Source organism: Nannobrachium achirus (assembly GCF_963921795.1).
Source record: "Nannobrachium achirus genome assembly, chromosome: 6".
In the NCBI taxonomy this organism is placed as follows: domain Eukaryota; kingdom Metazoa; phylum Chordata; class Actinopteri; order Myctophiformes; family Myctophidae; genus Nannobrachium; species Nannobrachium achirus.
Window position 1 is genome coordinate 61,899,996 of NC_137815.1, and position 16,697 is coordinate 61,916,692.

The window sequence follows — 16,697 nt, forward strand, 5'->3', positions numbered from 1 at the left end:
ACTCCTAGGTCTTCTAGAGGAGCTACGATTAAACATGCATTAAGAATTCAGCAATTCCATTTCTTATACAGGTACAGTCAGTCAGTACTTACTTGCAACTTATTCTGGCTTCTGTACCTCTGTCAAATTAATTGTCCATGCTGAATGTATTCAGGAAACCAGACGGTATGCACATAACTGTGGCGAGACAGATATATACATGTGATTCATTGGTTCACAGAGTGTAGTAATTCATACGTCTTTTCTGCACATGGTTCTCCGCTGAGTTGGACTTCGGAGCACAGGGCTCTTGGAGAAATGGCAGAGAGGTTAAGACCCCAATCCCCCACGCACGCGCGCGCACAGTCGCACACACACACACACACACACACACACACACACACACACGCACGCACACACGCACACACACACACACACCCACACACACACACACACACACACACACGCACACACGCATGCACGCACGCACGCACACACGCACACACACGTAAACACGCGCACGCACACACGCACACGCACACGCACACGCACGCCTCTGTTGCATAAAAAACACATCATCACTATGTCATCCAGGCCGGACCAGTAATGCCACTTTACTGCAAGGCAATCCCTGTTTGCTGATTCCACTCAGGCAGTGGAGAGATAACCCTGACCCTGAGCTAATCCCAGATTAAACCAGCGCATAAAGCCCTGCCGCTCCGGCCCGGTGACCTCTGACCTGCTCTGGGCTCCCAGCTCAAAGTCGGTCAGTATTCTCAGCGCTCCTGACCAGCGATCCCAACAGTAGCTCCCATCAACACACAGGGCAGGTTTTTTTTTAAATCCTTGCAATAACAAACAGAAATGGCTTCCATAGTCATAGTTCCATAGCGCACGTGACATCCAGTCGAGTTACATTTTGCTTCAAATGTGAGGTGGCCCGAGCGTAGAATGCAACTGATTTACAAAAACGAAGATGCACACACATACAGACATGTACTGTATGCACGCGCACACAAATATGCGAACACACATGGTGTCTACAGCGGGGTTGCACAGTAGACAGACACAGGGGATGGATGGGAGAATAATGATCCTCGCTGCATATTGTTAATAAAACACACCTCCACTGAAACAGAGTGGTGTTTGTGCAGATGTGCGTGATTAGATCAAGGCCCTCCTGGGAGGATCCTGTTTCCTACTAGTCCTCTCCCCTGCTTTCACATCATATATTCAGCCTATAGTGTCATAGAGATGTTCACGTGAACGCAGCTGCAATCGGTTTCCGACCTTCCGTCTTTCCCACTGCAGCGACTGCATTTTATCGACTCGTTCTCATCCGGCGCCTCGCTGGTTGATATCCAAATAATAACCTGGAATCGAGGCAGCCCCGGCCGGCGCGCAAACACAGAGATATGTCCCCATGTTGTTCATTAGCCGATAGCACTGTTGGCGTGGCGTAACATCTGTCTGCTGTGACAAGAATTTCGATACAGATGGAGACGAAATGTAGGCCTCCCCCCACACACAGTCAGAATTTGGTGCGACGCCCCTGAACCCTTCCCCCGTCTATATCAGCGTGGCTGGCTTTTAGCAGGCAACAGGAGAGGGTTTTAGTTGATAGGAGCCAGAGGCTTGGCGATAAGGCCATCTCTCCGCATGAGAGCCCACCGGAGCTGACAGTGAATACAAATTGGTGCCATTAGCAAGGGGTGGAGAAGCAGGCTGAAGGGACCGGGGCACTAGAGAGGGTCCTAATTATAGGGTGGGTGAAACCCCCCCTCCCCCCCTGCCTGGATGAGGGGTCGATGGTGTTGATGGTGTCGATGGTGTTTGGTAGTAATGAGGTGGTAGTGTTGGTAAACAGAGAGAGAGAGAGGTCAGCTCATCGTTATGATTGTGATGATCATGGCCTTGTTGCTTCCCAAGTTCCCAACATAAAAATCTGTGTCTATTGTTGCGGTGGCCCCTCCCACAAAAGTATGGAGTGTAGTCTAGGGCAGTGGTTCTCAACTTTTTCAGGCCGCGACCCCCAAAATAATCATATTTTAACTGGGGACCCCTCCACCCTGACGAGCACTAAGAGTTGAGGCATAACATTTTGTATAACATGGTTCTATTGTGAAAATAGCAGATCTAATCTACATTAGATCTGCTATCTACATAGCAGATCTAATCTACATGCTCACAACGCCTCGCAACGTGAGGAGTTGTGAGATTCGCTATTTTCAAAATGTCTGCCTCTAATATTTGACAATTTCACCAATATTTAATTTGTCATTTTAGAGATATTAAAAGTCCTTAAATTGTCACGTTTACTGTTGAGTGAGAAAACAAGGTGATCATCTGGGGACCCCCCAAAATTATGTAGGGATTCTGGGGGTCCCAACCTACAGGTTGAGAACCACTGGTGTAGGGGAAGAAAGATGTGGATGTGTAGATGGATGTGTAGAATAGATGGATGTGTAGATGCCCTCTGACTGAGCATAAAATAACACAGAGGCATGCTGGTGATCAAGTCACTAGCGTACGCACCCGCGCGCACGCGCACGCACACACACACACACACACACACACACACACACACACACACACACACACACACACACACACACACACACACACACACACACACACACACACACACACACACACATACACACACACACACACACGCTGTGCACAGAAGCCATCTCCCTGCCTAGACATGCATCCATTCATAGAGAGGATGCAATGAAGCTTGACCAGCAGGTCACAGGCAAAGTATCATAACAGATTACTGATGCTATGTATGCACGCCAGGCTCTCTCTCTCTCTCTCTCTCTCTCTCTCTCTCTCTCTCTCTCTCTCTCTCTCTCTCTCGCTGGCATTAACACAAGGTACAGATCGCGTTTCCTTGTCCTGCCAGTCTTTGCCGTGCGGTGAATGACATGTCCTATCTGATGTGTGACTCAGTGGCAGAGCCTCTGACCCCTCTCCATTATCCTCTGCTCCTAAAAAGAGAGGACTTATAAGCCAGGCTGAGCAGCTGCTGTCCTCTGTGCTGTTACCGCGCCTTGTCATTTATCTGCGTAGCTAACTGAGTATAATATACACCCACCCTGGCCACAATATGCGATGTGAATGGCATGAACCTGTAGACACCGGAAGTGGCGGAAGTGCTGCGGTTAACGGAAGTTACGTCATGTGCTGCACTCTGTTTATCTGCTCGTAAGTTAACTCGCTCTTTAGTAGAAACGTAAACGTTTAGTAGAAACGTGTAAAGTTTGTAGAATCCATATTTGCTGCTTACTGTGCGAGCACTCCGAGCAGAAAGGACGAAGGCGTGAGAGAGAACAGAACATTTATCTGCGGGGAATAGATTTTCAGCAACACCGCACTGTGATTGGTCTAAAAGACAACTTCCGGTGAAATTCTCCTGGCGGAAGTATCACCGTTCTATGCCGTATCAGCCTATGGTCGTAACCAGGCTTTTCTCTTCTCAGATGAGTAAGCCTGGCTACACAAGGCTATACCTGAGCTGCAGCAATCACAGTGGCATTCTTCAACGACTGTGTCACACCTTCCCACTGGTCTTTGAAGCGTGAAGCCCAACACAAACCCAAACAACTCCTGCTAATGTTTGACATGAAGAGAGAACGTGTTGAAGGAAGCCGTTGGAGGTCTATCAAACGTGACTCTGTGTAGTGTGTGCCCTGAGAGTTGCTGATTAGAAGTAACTCTTCCGCAAGTCAAAATAAACCTGGTCAACCGTTGGCCGACAATCATAGAGGGCGAGGGTTACAGCGGCAAGGGTCACCAGTGATCCCTTCTAGAAATAAAATCAAATTCTCAGAGGTTGCGGCCTAACTCCTTTGGACAACAACAACTTCTCTGCATATCGTCGTTGTCGGGTGAAAACCTTGTATGTCCAAAAACGTTCTTTTTGCATTTTTCATTTTAAAAATGAATTAAACTAGTGAAAACAGCCGATCTACTACTTAACTAACTTTACTGATTGCTTCGCTTAAACGGACTGACTACAGGCGATGGCCAAGCGCCAATTCATGTTTTGAATCTGTCTCCCGACCTCTTCCGTGACGTCCAACTAAAGACGGAAATATGCTCACGCCAACTTAAGCAGACTATCCCCAGTTCTGTTTTCAGCCAACCATCAGCTTGGTGTATTTAAACACATACAGGGAAACAGGGAAATAGGGACGTCAGCTGTGTGTAGACTCCCAATGGACGTAGTTTAAAAAGATGCCATATTCTCCAAACTTCACCTGTCTTGGTGCTGTGTGATCATTCCTGCATCAACGGAGTCGCTATCTCGTACACACAGGAAGTGCCCGTGAGAAAGTTATGCTAGATGAGTAGATTTTACAGAACAACAAACAATCAGATGCAGGCATCTGGAGATGTGCCAACTCTCTTGAGATCTTGTAGATACATCAGCTTTGACTTGTTTTTTGTCTGTATACGAATATTTTATTCTTAAAACTTTAAAACTTATATTCTCACTCTTTGTGGCGTGTGTTTAATAGGGTTTGTGCGTGTATTTTTTATGGCATTGTTGGGACACTTGGCAGTGAGGTGCAAATTCATTTACACCCAACAGTTAAATACCACACATCATGCCAATATAAACACAAGCTTCAAACGTTAGAAAACCTCGAAATGATTTCATGAGATTTCATGAGTAGTTGGAAACATGTATCACTGTATGATAACATCGGTCCAATTCCAAACCCATGAGTGCAAAAAGCAAAACCATTCTCTCACTTTTCTCCGCAAACTGTGGCCGTGTTTACAATAGGAGAGTGAAAGTAAATCTCCTGGAGCAGCATTTGATAGCCATGTAACTGCTTGGACTGAATGACTGGGACTTTGTGTGTCTGATCACATAGATAGCAGCTGTCTGAGTGACCAGACTTAACCCAGTTCCCAAGTTCATCACCACTCCATGTACCCAACCAACCTGAGTGATGGCCAGGCCCATAAATGGGTCAGTGTGCAGTCACGCAGCAGGCACTTCCTAAATATTACGAGTGCTAACAAAAGTAGACAAAAAATTAACGAGAGCGTCTGTGTCTTCCCCAATGTCAGACAAATCTCGTTAACCTGTGGCAATGTTGATTCAGCCCATCACTGTACCTTGTGAAAAGGTGAGCCAGCTGAGTCCAAGCAGGGTAGCCTGGCAAGCCAGTCTCATACTGTGCATTCACTCACTCGTTCCTTCCCACAATATGAGTCTGGACTTTGGGCTATAGGCAGCTTGAAAAGTGGGCGGGACAGACTCCTCTAACCAATCAGCGTAGCAAAACAACTGTCATCACAGTGCAGCCAGTCGGAAGAACGGCAAACTGATTCCAACTCTCTTCCAACTTCACTTATTGCTTGTTTTATCGTTTCAGCGTTAACTGTTGTTAACTTGTTGCATCGAGGGCAGCCATTGTTGTTTTGAAAATGCCGCAGCCTGCATCTACGTCGGGAAGCTTTTCACTTGTTGAAACACAGTCACTGATTGGCCCCGATCATTTTCTCATTTCTCATACTCTGTGTCTATCGGCAGAAGTCCAGACCTGATACTGGGGAAGGAATGAGTGACTGAGCAGTGAGCACGTATCAGGGCTGGCTTGCCAGGCTACAAGCAGGGAGCCTAACACTCACCTGAATATCAATATGTCAACTGCATTGGGATTCCATAATCACAGTTGAAAAGAAACAGGGCATATTGTAAAGCAATACAATTTTATTTTCCGAAGCGTTGGTGTATGTGCTACGGTGACAGCATTCAAACTATTTGGCCTGGATCCCTGACAAGCACAGCCTTTGATGCCCCCCACCACCCACCCCACCCCCAAACACCCTAATTATCACTTCTGCCACTCTGGTGTGTGAACTCACACACGTCCCTCACACATAGGCTGAAAGAAACGGCCTCGGGGACACTGTCGACGGTACGGCGTCATTCAACCACATGCCAACAGGATATTCCTCTGCACCTTTAATTACACGTCCATAAACGAGTTAATAAATCCCTAATCACCACCTTGTTTGTCCATTGATGAATGTGTCAGCGTCGTTCGGATCAAAAACGTCTGCGGGCCGTACGTGAGCATTCCAGCCCCTCAAATCCCTGTTGTTCCGCTCCGATGAGGCTGTCATCCCTGAATAGAAGGATGCACTGACGCAATGGTTACAGTTGCCAGTTTGCATGGAGGAAAACCACAGAACCCTAGGATTGTCCAGGTGGCCGGGAGTCCACATGAATAGCTCTTTCTCTATTTTAGTGTCAAAGCCAGAGACCCCAAAAAATCCATTCAATTCATCTCTCACTCTCTGTCTTTTATTATTTCTTCCTACCCCCATTCCCCTTTCTTTCTTTCTTTCTTTCTTACCCCCAGTAGGCCTACTTTCAACAGGGGCCAGGGCACGCTTCAAGCTCCAACATGCTCCGCTTCATCGTTGGCAGGGACCTGCACTTTTAATTTACCCCGTCTGAAACCAGAGAAATATGTAACGCGGCAGAGCTCCCTGATCAGTCGCATGTAGCTAATGTGAGCGTGCATGTGTGTGTGTGCGCGTGTGTGTGTTTTTACATGTGTTATTTCTTCTCCCTGTTTCTCTTGCTGCGTGTTATGCTTAAACATACTCTACAGACTCGAGTTTTCCATGATCCAATCATTTGCCTTATGTGACTTGTAGACTTGCCAGGAAAGTTTAGCATGGGGTGAACGGTACACTCTTAAGTCATACTAGATGCAGTAATCTTTCCTTAATGAGAGGAAGCTCTCGTGTTTCCCAAGCGCACCGTGGAGGAGGGTGCATTAGGCTCGAATATGATACGCAAAATTCACTCTCCCCATTTCCCCTCATTTGACAGCACAGCGGGAATTTATTTCACGTTCACGTTCACATTAGCCTATATAAGTCTCATCATCGCTGGAGATGAGATCTTTTGGGCTGTGCTGTACACCAGTTAACTCAGCATGTTCCTGTCCAAACGTATCTCCAAAGTAAACTGGGCCTGTGGGCTATTAATTGGAGATGGAGAGATATGCTATAACACGCAGACCTGCAGCCCTGGAGATCAGAGTCAGCAGCCAACTATTCTCATAGGAGGAGGAGGAGAGCCCATTCTGACAGCGAGGCATGTCTCTCCTAGTGATTTCTGCCTTTTTTTTTTTTCTCTTTTTTTTTTTCATTCAACCCTTATTTAACCAGGCATGTTGGCTAAGAATACATTCGTATTCATCACATTCAGGGGTTGCAAAGGGTGTGATAGTTACACGTGTGCACAGTGCACATACAAATACACGGCACGCATGCACACACACACCTGAAAGTCTCGTACGATCACAGTCTTGTACCAGTGGCCTCTGAGCAGCACCACTTGAGCAGTTCATGGTTGGAGTTTGTTCCCATTTTAAACCACTTTAACCCTGGAGTCCCTATTCTGTTCATATCATTCTACGCGAAAGTAAATAAAAAATCCTAATATTTTATTGAATCATTTTATTGCAGACCTACAAGCTCACAACTCATCGTGAGGCAACTTTTGCTGAGCTTGTAGATGGGCTATTTTTGAAATGATTTAGAATACTTTTATGGTTAAGTTGCTATGGTATACATGTTGTTGCCTGAGCTTGGATAATGAGAGCAACGAAGGCAATGATAATAAGTTTAACCATAGCTTTATTCATTAACAAATACTACTACTAAATACTACTGTGAAAATAGCATTTGATCAACATTTTAATCACTTTCATCAACATGTCTCGGGTACACAGCCATTCTGTGAACCGTTGAAGGCTGCTCTGTGGTTTGGTTCCTTTGCTCCTGGATTAGCTGCAGCGTCTACTGAACCATAAATCCATCCACACCATCCACAGCAACAGTGTTTGACAGCCCATCATAGTCCATGAGTTCCTCAAGCAGCAGTTGCTCACCATGACACGATATGACTTAACACCCTCTCTGTCCTTTTATCTCTCCCCTCTCCCAGGGCAAGTAAAGGCTTTGATAAAGAATAATAAATGTATTCTTATTGTGCACATAATGTACACAACATATAAAGTATACACAACCCTGTGTGCCAAATGATGGCATTAAGACTTAAGAGGCAGTAGGTTTGTTTGAGCCTTGTCTTACATGCCCCTAAATAGGACCACAATGGAATTCTATTTTTTGTGTTATCCTTTTGACCAACTTGTGCAATCATTTGTTTTGTGCATATACTCGTTGTCGATAAGAAAAAGGAATAAATCAATCAACTCTGTTGTCCTCACCTGCCAGCATTAAACCTACCTGGTGGCTATGCAGGGCACGGTGTTGAGTTGTGGGAACTGGCGGTGAGCTGTGTTAGCCAGCAGCACCTTCAGTTGCATGAGAAAGAGCAGGGGATTGTCCATGTTCAATAGACTGGAGACAGTGGACAGGATCGCCACTCACCGGAGAACTTGATTGGCTTCCTTTCTGTATGCTACTCAAGTATGTGTTACACTCAAGTGTGTGTGTGTGTGTGTGTGTGTGTGTGTGTGTGTGTGTGTGTGTGTGTGTGTGTGTGTGTGTGTGCTTTTGCATGAGCGTGCAAGCAAGAAAGTAAGTAAGCGAAAGGGAGACCAACCTCTTCTCATGTGTTTGTGTGTGTGTGTGTGTGTGTGTGTGTGTGTGTGTGTGTGCGTGTGTGTGTGTGTGTGTGTGTGTGTGTGTGTGTGTGTGTGTGTGTGTGACACGTGGACGTGCACGTGTAAGAAGGTACGTGAAAGAGTGAAGAGAGAGTTGTAGAGAGTGAAGGATCAGATTCCCTGACCAGCTTACTTTCACCTCTAATAGAGCCATTGCCATTTCATGGCGGGAAGTGATGCAGTCCTGAGACAAAGCCCCCTTCTGTGTGCTCGCGGAGCACGGACCCCCCAGAATGAGCCTAAACCCAACACACAGTAATGGGCTACTTTAGGAGTTGATCTGGCTCTAATAGACGGGCTTGTGCATTGCGCCCGGCCCTCGAAAATCTGCAGACTAAGCCTGCGCATGCAGAGAACGCTGTCGTGCAATGTGACTGCAGAGAAGATGAGAAGAGTTCAGCCCGAGTTCCTTTCCTGCTCGAACTTGTAGTCGCCCTCCGCTACATGGGTGCATTGTGACTGTTGACTGTTTACTGTCAAATAACTGGAATGAACACTGCATCCATAAATCCCCCGCGATGCTCAGAAAAGGATCGGAGGCTTGTCTTTTGAATGCAGCGACCGCGAGAGCAGGCGCTGTCAACAGGGGCGTCACAAGGGGGGGAAAAGTGGGACTGAGTTACTAGGGTCCAAGGTGGAGGGGCCTATTTTATGCTTTAAAGTTGTACCATGTAACTTTTTTTATAAAACAAATCTTAAAATTGTCCTAACTGTTAAATCGCTAAAGTTTTAGAACACCCACTCCGTTATTTTCAGCTTCTGAAGCCTTCTCTTTATATGTTTTCTATGATCCTGGCCGTGGACCGGATTTCGCGCCAAAATGACGTAATCTGCATCATCTGTATACGTTGTGTATACGTTGCCCAATCACATCGCCGATCATGCACACATGGTACACTACCGGCCAATCACAGCGCATCTTGAAGTGGGGTCGCCATATTTGTAGTCGCCCGTGTGTCTCTTTACTCAAAAGGTAATCTCGCCTACCAGGCAGGGTGAAGTAGTCCGTTTCTCCGGAATGCCTGAACGCACAGGAACCAGGGACCCCTCTAAAGATAGCTCTCGGCGTTGTGGAGGCAGACGCGGGGGTGTGAAGGTACGAAAAACGGGCGAAAGACGCGAACGCGACCGCGGTTTGCTATAGGGCTACTGACCACTAGTTGAGCATCTTACACAGTATAGCTTTAACTATTGAAAAGATATACAAGCTCGCTTTGAAAAGTCGTGAAAGTTTGTGCAAATCTTTGAATATATGTATTTATTTATTTTTGGTCAATATCTTTATTCATGTCTCATACATCAGCAATTTACATTAAACATCAATTAAATATTGTAAAGACATTCTTTTTTCTTTTTCTCCCTTTCCCCAACCCTCCCCCCGTATTGCTATCTTTAGTCACTCCTTAAAACACAAATATAAAATTGAAATAGGTCAGCGTATATAACATAAGTTAAGACAAACATCATTACCAAATTAAATACAGTACATTAAAAGTAAAGAAATACATGGAAATAAAAGAACAATAAAAGAAAAGGAAAAAAATTGGGATTAAGTCTTCTAGGCACCATAGCTGTAATTTTTACAAAATTCAAGTCGATAGAGTGTTATCAGACGCCATCCTCCTCGATTATGTATACCTTTACAGATTCATATGTCAGGTAGTCATTGGGCGTACTGAACTGCACTATCAATCAGTCCACTGGAAGTGTCCTCAGTCCCTCAAAGTATGTGATAAATGGTTGCCAGGTTGAGAAAAATCTCAAATGGGAATTTTATTTTTTCCAATTTTAGAAACTCCATGATATCCTTCAGCCATAAAGCCACAGAAGGAGGGTCTGGAGATTTCCATCCTAACAGTATCCTACGCCTTGCCACCAATGTTGCGAAGGCCACCATGTTGGACTTTTTTTGAAAGTTTGATGGCACTCCAAAAATAGCTATTTGGGGTGAGGGTTCCAATTGGATGAATATATGTATTTTTTAAGCGAACATTTGTAACTCAAATTTTGCTTATGGGGGGTCCCTGAAACTAAATATTTTGAGATGGGGGTCCGTGGCCAAATACATATCATTTTGGGGGTCCTTCGCCTGAAAATGTTTGAGCACCACTGACATAGAAACATAGGTTTTTCAAAAAGACTTTGTCACGATTTTTCAAAAATAGCAGATCTACAAGCTTGCATCTTGTACATCTGCTATTTTTCAACAGTTAAAGCACAAAATAACTGACGTGAATCCTTGTACACCCGGGGCCCAGAATTTGGTGCGACACCCCTGGCTGTCAAAGCCACAGCGTGCCATTAATCTTGATCATGCACGAGGCAGCACAACCCCCTCCTCCCCTGCATGTGTCTCCTAGCGGGTTGTGACTGGGTGTTTGCCGAGGCCCGGTCTCAGGCCAGGGACCTGCTGGGCTTGTTTCCACAGGTGGCCTGACCTCCAGAGCACTTTCAGCAGCTAGCGCTCAGCCCGCTGTCATTAGAAGTCCTGGATAGACGTTTCATAGAGGCACGCTCCCCTGTGTCTGCCTGGAGACACATTATGGGAGGAAACACAAGGAGGGAGAAAAAATAGAGCATAATGTGGAGTAGCTTGGCGTGCTCGCATGATTCCGCGTCCAGTTTTCCCTCTGTGTGATTTTCTTTTTTAGTTGTGTGTGTGTTTACCCCTGTTGAGACATTATAGGAAGTTTCATTGCCGTGGTTTTTAGGTTTGACAATGAGCGCAGTGTTTTAGCTGCTGAAGAGGTTGCCCCCCTAATGATTAAGAGAAAACAACTGGTCTCACAGAGAAAAGATATGTTAAAGGAGACGCCAGCCCAGTCTGCTAGCTTTGATTAATTTAGACAACAAACAGAGGATGCACGTTTGAATTGCATTCACTTGGGTCCAGTTTATCACACATGAGAGTTAATGTTTCAAAGGACTAATACGACAGAGCATGATCATAGTTCTGGCATAATCTGTACTGTAAATATTACAGGCTCACTATTTGTGCACGGCACCATTGTACAACGACGTACAATACAAGGCATAAGTGGTTAATCGATTTAGTCGATTGTTACAAAATAAATCTATTAATAAAAATGTTCACATCAATTTGTTGGTATATTATTATTCGATTTAGCTACATGAACAAGTCGGCTAGAGGTTCTACTGTTTCAATGGTTTTTGGGTTAATTGCCCAGCCCTGGCTGATACAGAGACTGATAAAAAAATTGACCTATATACCGGTAAGTCTATAACTCTGACAGTTTACAAACGGAACCAAATGGACCCTAGTAACGGGTCCATTTGGTTCCATTTGTACACTGTCAGAGTTAAGGGGAAACCTTGAAATGTTAAAGTTTGAGAAACACTGCCATAGCGTGTATTTAGGAGCCCATTATCCATACTTTATCAGATCATTACATGGGTTGGATTCCATATGTTTGTGTGGCTGGATGTAGAGCACTCTATATGGTATGTTGTTGCTATGCAGTGTTCACATTGCTCCCTCAGCTGACAGATGGTCCCATCCAGCTACTCTCCGTCAACAAACACACACAGAGCAGTCGCTGACAACCTGCCTCGGAAAGGGCTTCAATTGGCCCTCGGAATGTGTTTGCGTGTGTGCGTGTGTGCGTGTGTGTGCGTGTGCGTGTGTGTGCGTGTGCGTGTGTGTGTGCGCGCAAGTATGTGTTTAAGACATGTGTGTGAAATATGTGCAAGTGCGCCGTTTCCATCTAGTGTGTAATACTTGGCAAACACACATGGGTTCTCCACAGTAACATTGTCAGTATTAAAGTTATACTATTCAATAGTATAATTAAACAAATCTTAAATTTGATCTAACTATTAAATCGCTAAAGTTTTAGAACACCCACTCAATTAATTTCAGCCGTGAAATGCTTTTTTAAATATGTTTTTTGAAATCCGGGCTGAGGTCCGGATTCCGCGGCAAAATTACGTCATCATACACTACCGGCCAATCACAGCGCGGATCATACACTGCCGGCCAATCACAGCGCGTCTTGCTGTCTTCTCAGGAAGTAGCTTGCCTCAACATAACAACAGCATTTACTCTGGTGAAGGAGTCAGAACTCCCGAACGCCTGGTCAGGGGTACAGATGCGTCTCGGCGAGGCAAGGCGGACGCGGTGGTCTGAGGCCCGGTCCGCGGGGAAAAACGGATGAAAAAAGCACAAGCTGAGCAACTTACACAGTATAGCTTTAATTTAACTCTGAGGATATAAAAAAGGATCCGAAGGATTTTACTGTGCAGTGTGTGAAATGCACACACACACACACACACACACACACACACACACACACACACACACACACACACACACACACACACACACACACACAGACACACGCACACACACACACACATGCACACACACAGGAACACATGCACACATGCACACAAACACGGACATAAACACAGCAGAGGGTCAGAGTGGTTAGGGACTCATCATTCAACTTAAGTCTGCAACACAAATAATCACAGCGACGGACCACATGTTTCAGCACCTGTACCGGGCCCTGACAGCTGTCAATCACTCCTCTGACCTATAAACATTCCCCCGGCAGGCCCCATTATTAGATCAAACTGTATAAATATAGCAAATCTAATGCTATTAATCATTGGTTATTGACGTAACCCCGCGTTAAATTTAGACCTGGCATGAAAGAGCGGCGCTATCGGATTCCGCGGGGAGTACGTTTAGAATGGTCTGCGGATGGCGTTTATTTTAAGAGCCGTCGGCGGTGGACATGTGGATGGCACTAGCGTTGGCATCCCGACCACTTCCCCCGCAAACACCCAGGCAGCTGCGCCGGAATGTATCCTCCAGTACCTTTAAACCTTCTGTAATAGAACATAACTGCGTATCAGCTTAGGGTTTTCCCAAGGCATGCCACATTGCTGGGGCCGCGCCACACATTTAGAAACAGGTCCTGCACAAAGTGCTTATTAATCATCTACAGTACTGTACCTGCAGCATTTTATGGCCCTGAAATGGTTTTTATTTTTAGACACTCGGGCATTGGGTTATGCTTTGATAACGCCGACGTGCCACAAGGGCGGTGTTACTAGTTTCTTCTTGCTTCCTCTAATCATACTCTACTGCACCCATGTGCTCATATAAAAATGTGTAAATACTCCAACTCCACTTCGTGTTTTCACAGTTTATCTTTGGGTTTCCCTCGCCCACATATTGGCCACTAAAACAACACATAAGTAGCCGTGGTCGTATCCTGGATGTGTGATTTTTTTCGCTTTGAAAAAATATTTGCGGTCTGCTGGTTTGCAGAATGAAGGTAAATAGTCAAGCGGGGCTTTCCAGCCGGCTGGGTGAAAACCTCAATGTTTGTCTCAAAGGCATATATGAGTGCCACCCGGTAAATCCTTTCACCTATAGGCTGTGGAGGAGCATGTTTGTCTATGGTGTGGTGTGGAGCCTCTTAAAACTGCACGGCCCTGGCTGTATGCTTTCACTGAACCAAGGGAGAACACATCAAACAAGCACTCCAACACAGAACTATAGGAAGATAGGGTTACTCCTGACATGGTGGGACCTGTCGACTGCATTGTGTCGCTACAGAAGCAAACCCCTTGACCCTCAGATCATGGCTGATAGGGCATCCATCTACCTGTCCACTCCATTGTGGTGTGTGTGTGTGTGTGTGTGTGTGTGTGTGTGTGTGTGTGTGTGTGTGTGTGTGTGTGTGTGTGTGTGTGTGTGTGTGTGTGTGTGTGTGTGTGTGTGTGTGTGTGTGTGTGTGTGTGTGTGTGTGTGTGTGTGTGTGTGTGTGTGTGTGTGCGTGCGTGCGTGCGTAGGTGCGTGCGTGCGTGCGTGCGTGCGTGCGTGCGTGCGTGCGTGCGTGCGTGCGTGCGTGCGTGCGTGCGTGCGTGCATGCGTCTGTGTCTGTGTCTGTGTGTATACAGTAATATATACATATATACAGTACAGTATATACTAGTAAGACACCTCAGGGTGACATGCGCCAATTCTTTGCCATCTGGCCAGTGATGTATATCGGACCAGTTACCCATATATGGAGACCCCTGGTACCCATACCATATATGGAGATCCATGTACTGTATATGGAGATATGCTGTGAGAGCCCAAACATGCTTACTCAGTTATTCGTTATGTGAAAGTCTATGACACCTGACATGATCATACCCTTTTATGCCCATACATGGAGATCCCTGTCTGTAGAACCAGCTGTCTTGGCCATATATGGATTCTGTTAGTGTGGTATGTGGCCGATGTGGCCTCCATATATGGGCATTCCCATATGAAGTCCTGTTAGATATGGGCTTAATATTGATGACATGAGGGAACTCAATATATGCCATGGGCATAAAAGTGATTCTGTTAGTGTGACAGAGCGTGATGTCAGAGCAGCAAACCCATAGAACCACAGCACAGTGTCAGGCGAGAGACAGAGATACATACATACATACATACGGACAAGCTGTGACCATTTCCATACTAATCTGCGACCTACGGTCGCAATAATGGCTAATGATGGAAGCTTTTCCCCCCAGAAGACCTTGTCTTCCTCTCCCAGCAGGCAGTATTGAGCCATCAACACAGCCAGACAGACATTCAGTAGCACTTGTCTCCCATCTTTGGGATTATGTTACAACAGTGTAGGTGGAAAACCATCAGATAAGTCGGGTATGCAAGAGTGGCATGTGGAATGTGTCAGTGGAGCACGGATGTGTGTGTGTGTGTGTGTGTGTGTGTGTGTGTGTGTGTGTGTGTGTGTGTGTGTGTGTGTGTGTGTGTGTGTGTGTGTGTGTGTGTGTGTGTGTGTGTCTGTTGCAGCTGTCATTAATGGATACATTTCTGTGTGTGTCTGTCTTATGTGTTTGTACAGAACTGAGGTCTACTGGTACAGCCCACCACTTTGCTTACCTTCTCAACACCACCGACTACCGGATTCTTCGCATGGATGAGGATCACGATCGCATGTACGTGGGCAGCAAGGACTACATCCTCTCCCTGGATCTCCATGACATCAACAAGGACCCGCTCATTGTAAGACATGCATGTCCATCCATACTGTACCTCAGCTCTGCAGGCTCTGTTATTTTGGGGGAGTTGAACACTTTCAGGTTATTTATTACAGTGGTTCTCAGCCTTTTCAGGCCGGGACCCCCAAAATAATCATATTTTAACTGGGGACCCCCCCACCCTGACAAGCACTAAGAGTTGAGGCATTACATTTTGTATAACACCGTTCTATTGTGAAAATAGCAGATCTACATGCTCACAACGCCTCGCAAACGCGAGGCGTTGTGAGCGTGTAGATCTGCTATTTTCACAATTTATGTCTCTAATATTTGACAGTTTGGCCAAGGTTAAATTTGTCATTTAAGAGGTATTAAAAAAATCCTCAAATTGTCATTTTAGGATGGGGAGACACCCTCTATGCACTTAAACTTTATGTTGGTTTGTTTACTGTTGAGTGAGAAAACAATGTTGCACATTAAGTTAATCATCATTCTGGGGACCCCCCAAAATAATTTGGCGATCCCCCTGGGGGTCCCGAACCACAGGTTGAGAACCACTGATACCAGACCTATATTTCTTATTGCCTTTCCCCCCCAGACATCAATATGAGCAATTAGGCAGCTGATTTTAACCCTATGTTGCCATGTCATTATATGCGAACATTTTCAAACTTTTTCAGAAACTCAAAACATAGTCTACCAGCTCACGTGTCACAACGTGGCGTACTGTGAGCTCTCTATTTTTGAGAAAGTTTAATCTAGTTTTTCCAAATTGAATAGATTGAATAGAATAGATTTTGTGCTTTATGAAAAATGATGGGCAAATCATCGGTAATCAGAGGGCTAAGATTCGGCGTCGGACCCAAAAATCTGGCATCGGTCATTCTGTGGCCCCCAGCTGCAGCCATCATAGCTTTCTCATTCTGTGGTCATTCTGTGGCCCCCAGCTGCAGCCATCATAGCTTTCTCACCTAGGGTTTGTGTTGGAGAGCATCTCGATCGGGGTGATGGTGATGTCAATGACCACACAAG

The 16,697-nt window shown here is 45.6% G+C and overlaps 1 protein-coding gene across 1 annotated transcript in view; it reads left to right on the forward strand.

Annotated features, from left to right (window-relative positions):
• sema3fb (sema domain, immunoglobulin domain (Ig), short basic domain, secreted, (semaphorin) 3Fb) overlaps positions 1 to 16,697 on the forward strand; it is a 104,603-nt gene that overhangs the window by 48,278 nt on the left and 39,628 nt on the right. Inside the window, exon 3 of the mRNA XM_080728902.1 lies at positions 15,530 to 15,690. Coding sequence (XP_080585028.1) covers positions 15,530 to 15,690 — 161 coding nt within the window. The remainder of the gene's footprint in view (positions 1 to 15,529; positions 15,691 to 16,697) is intronic.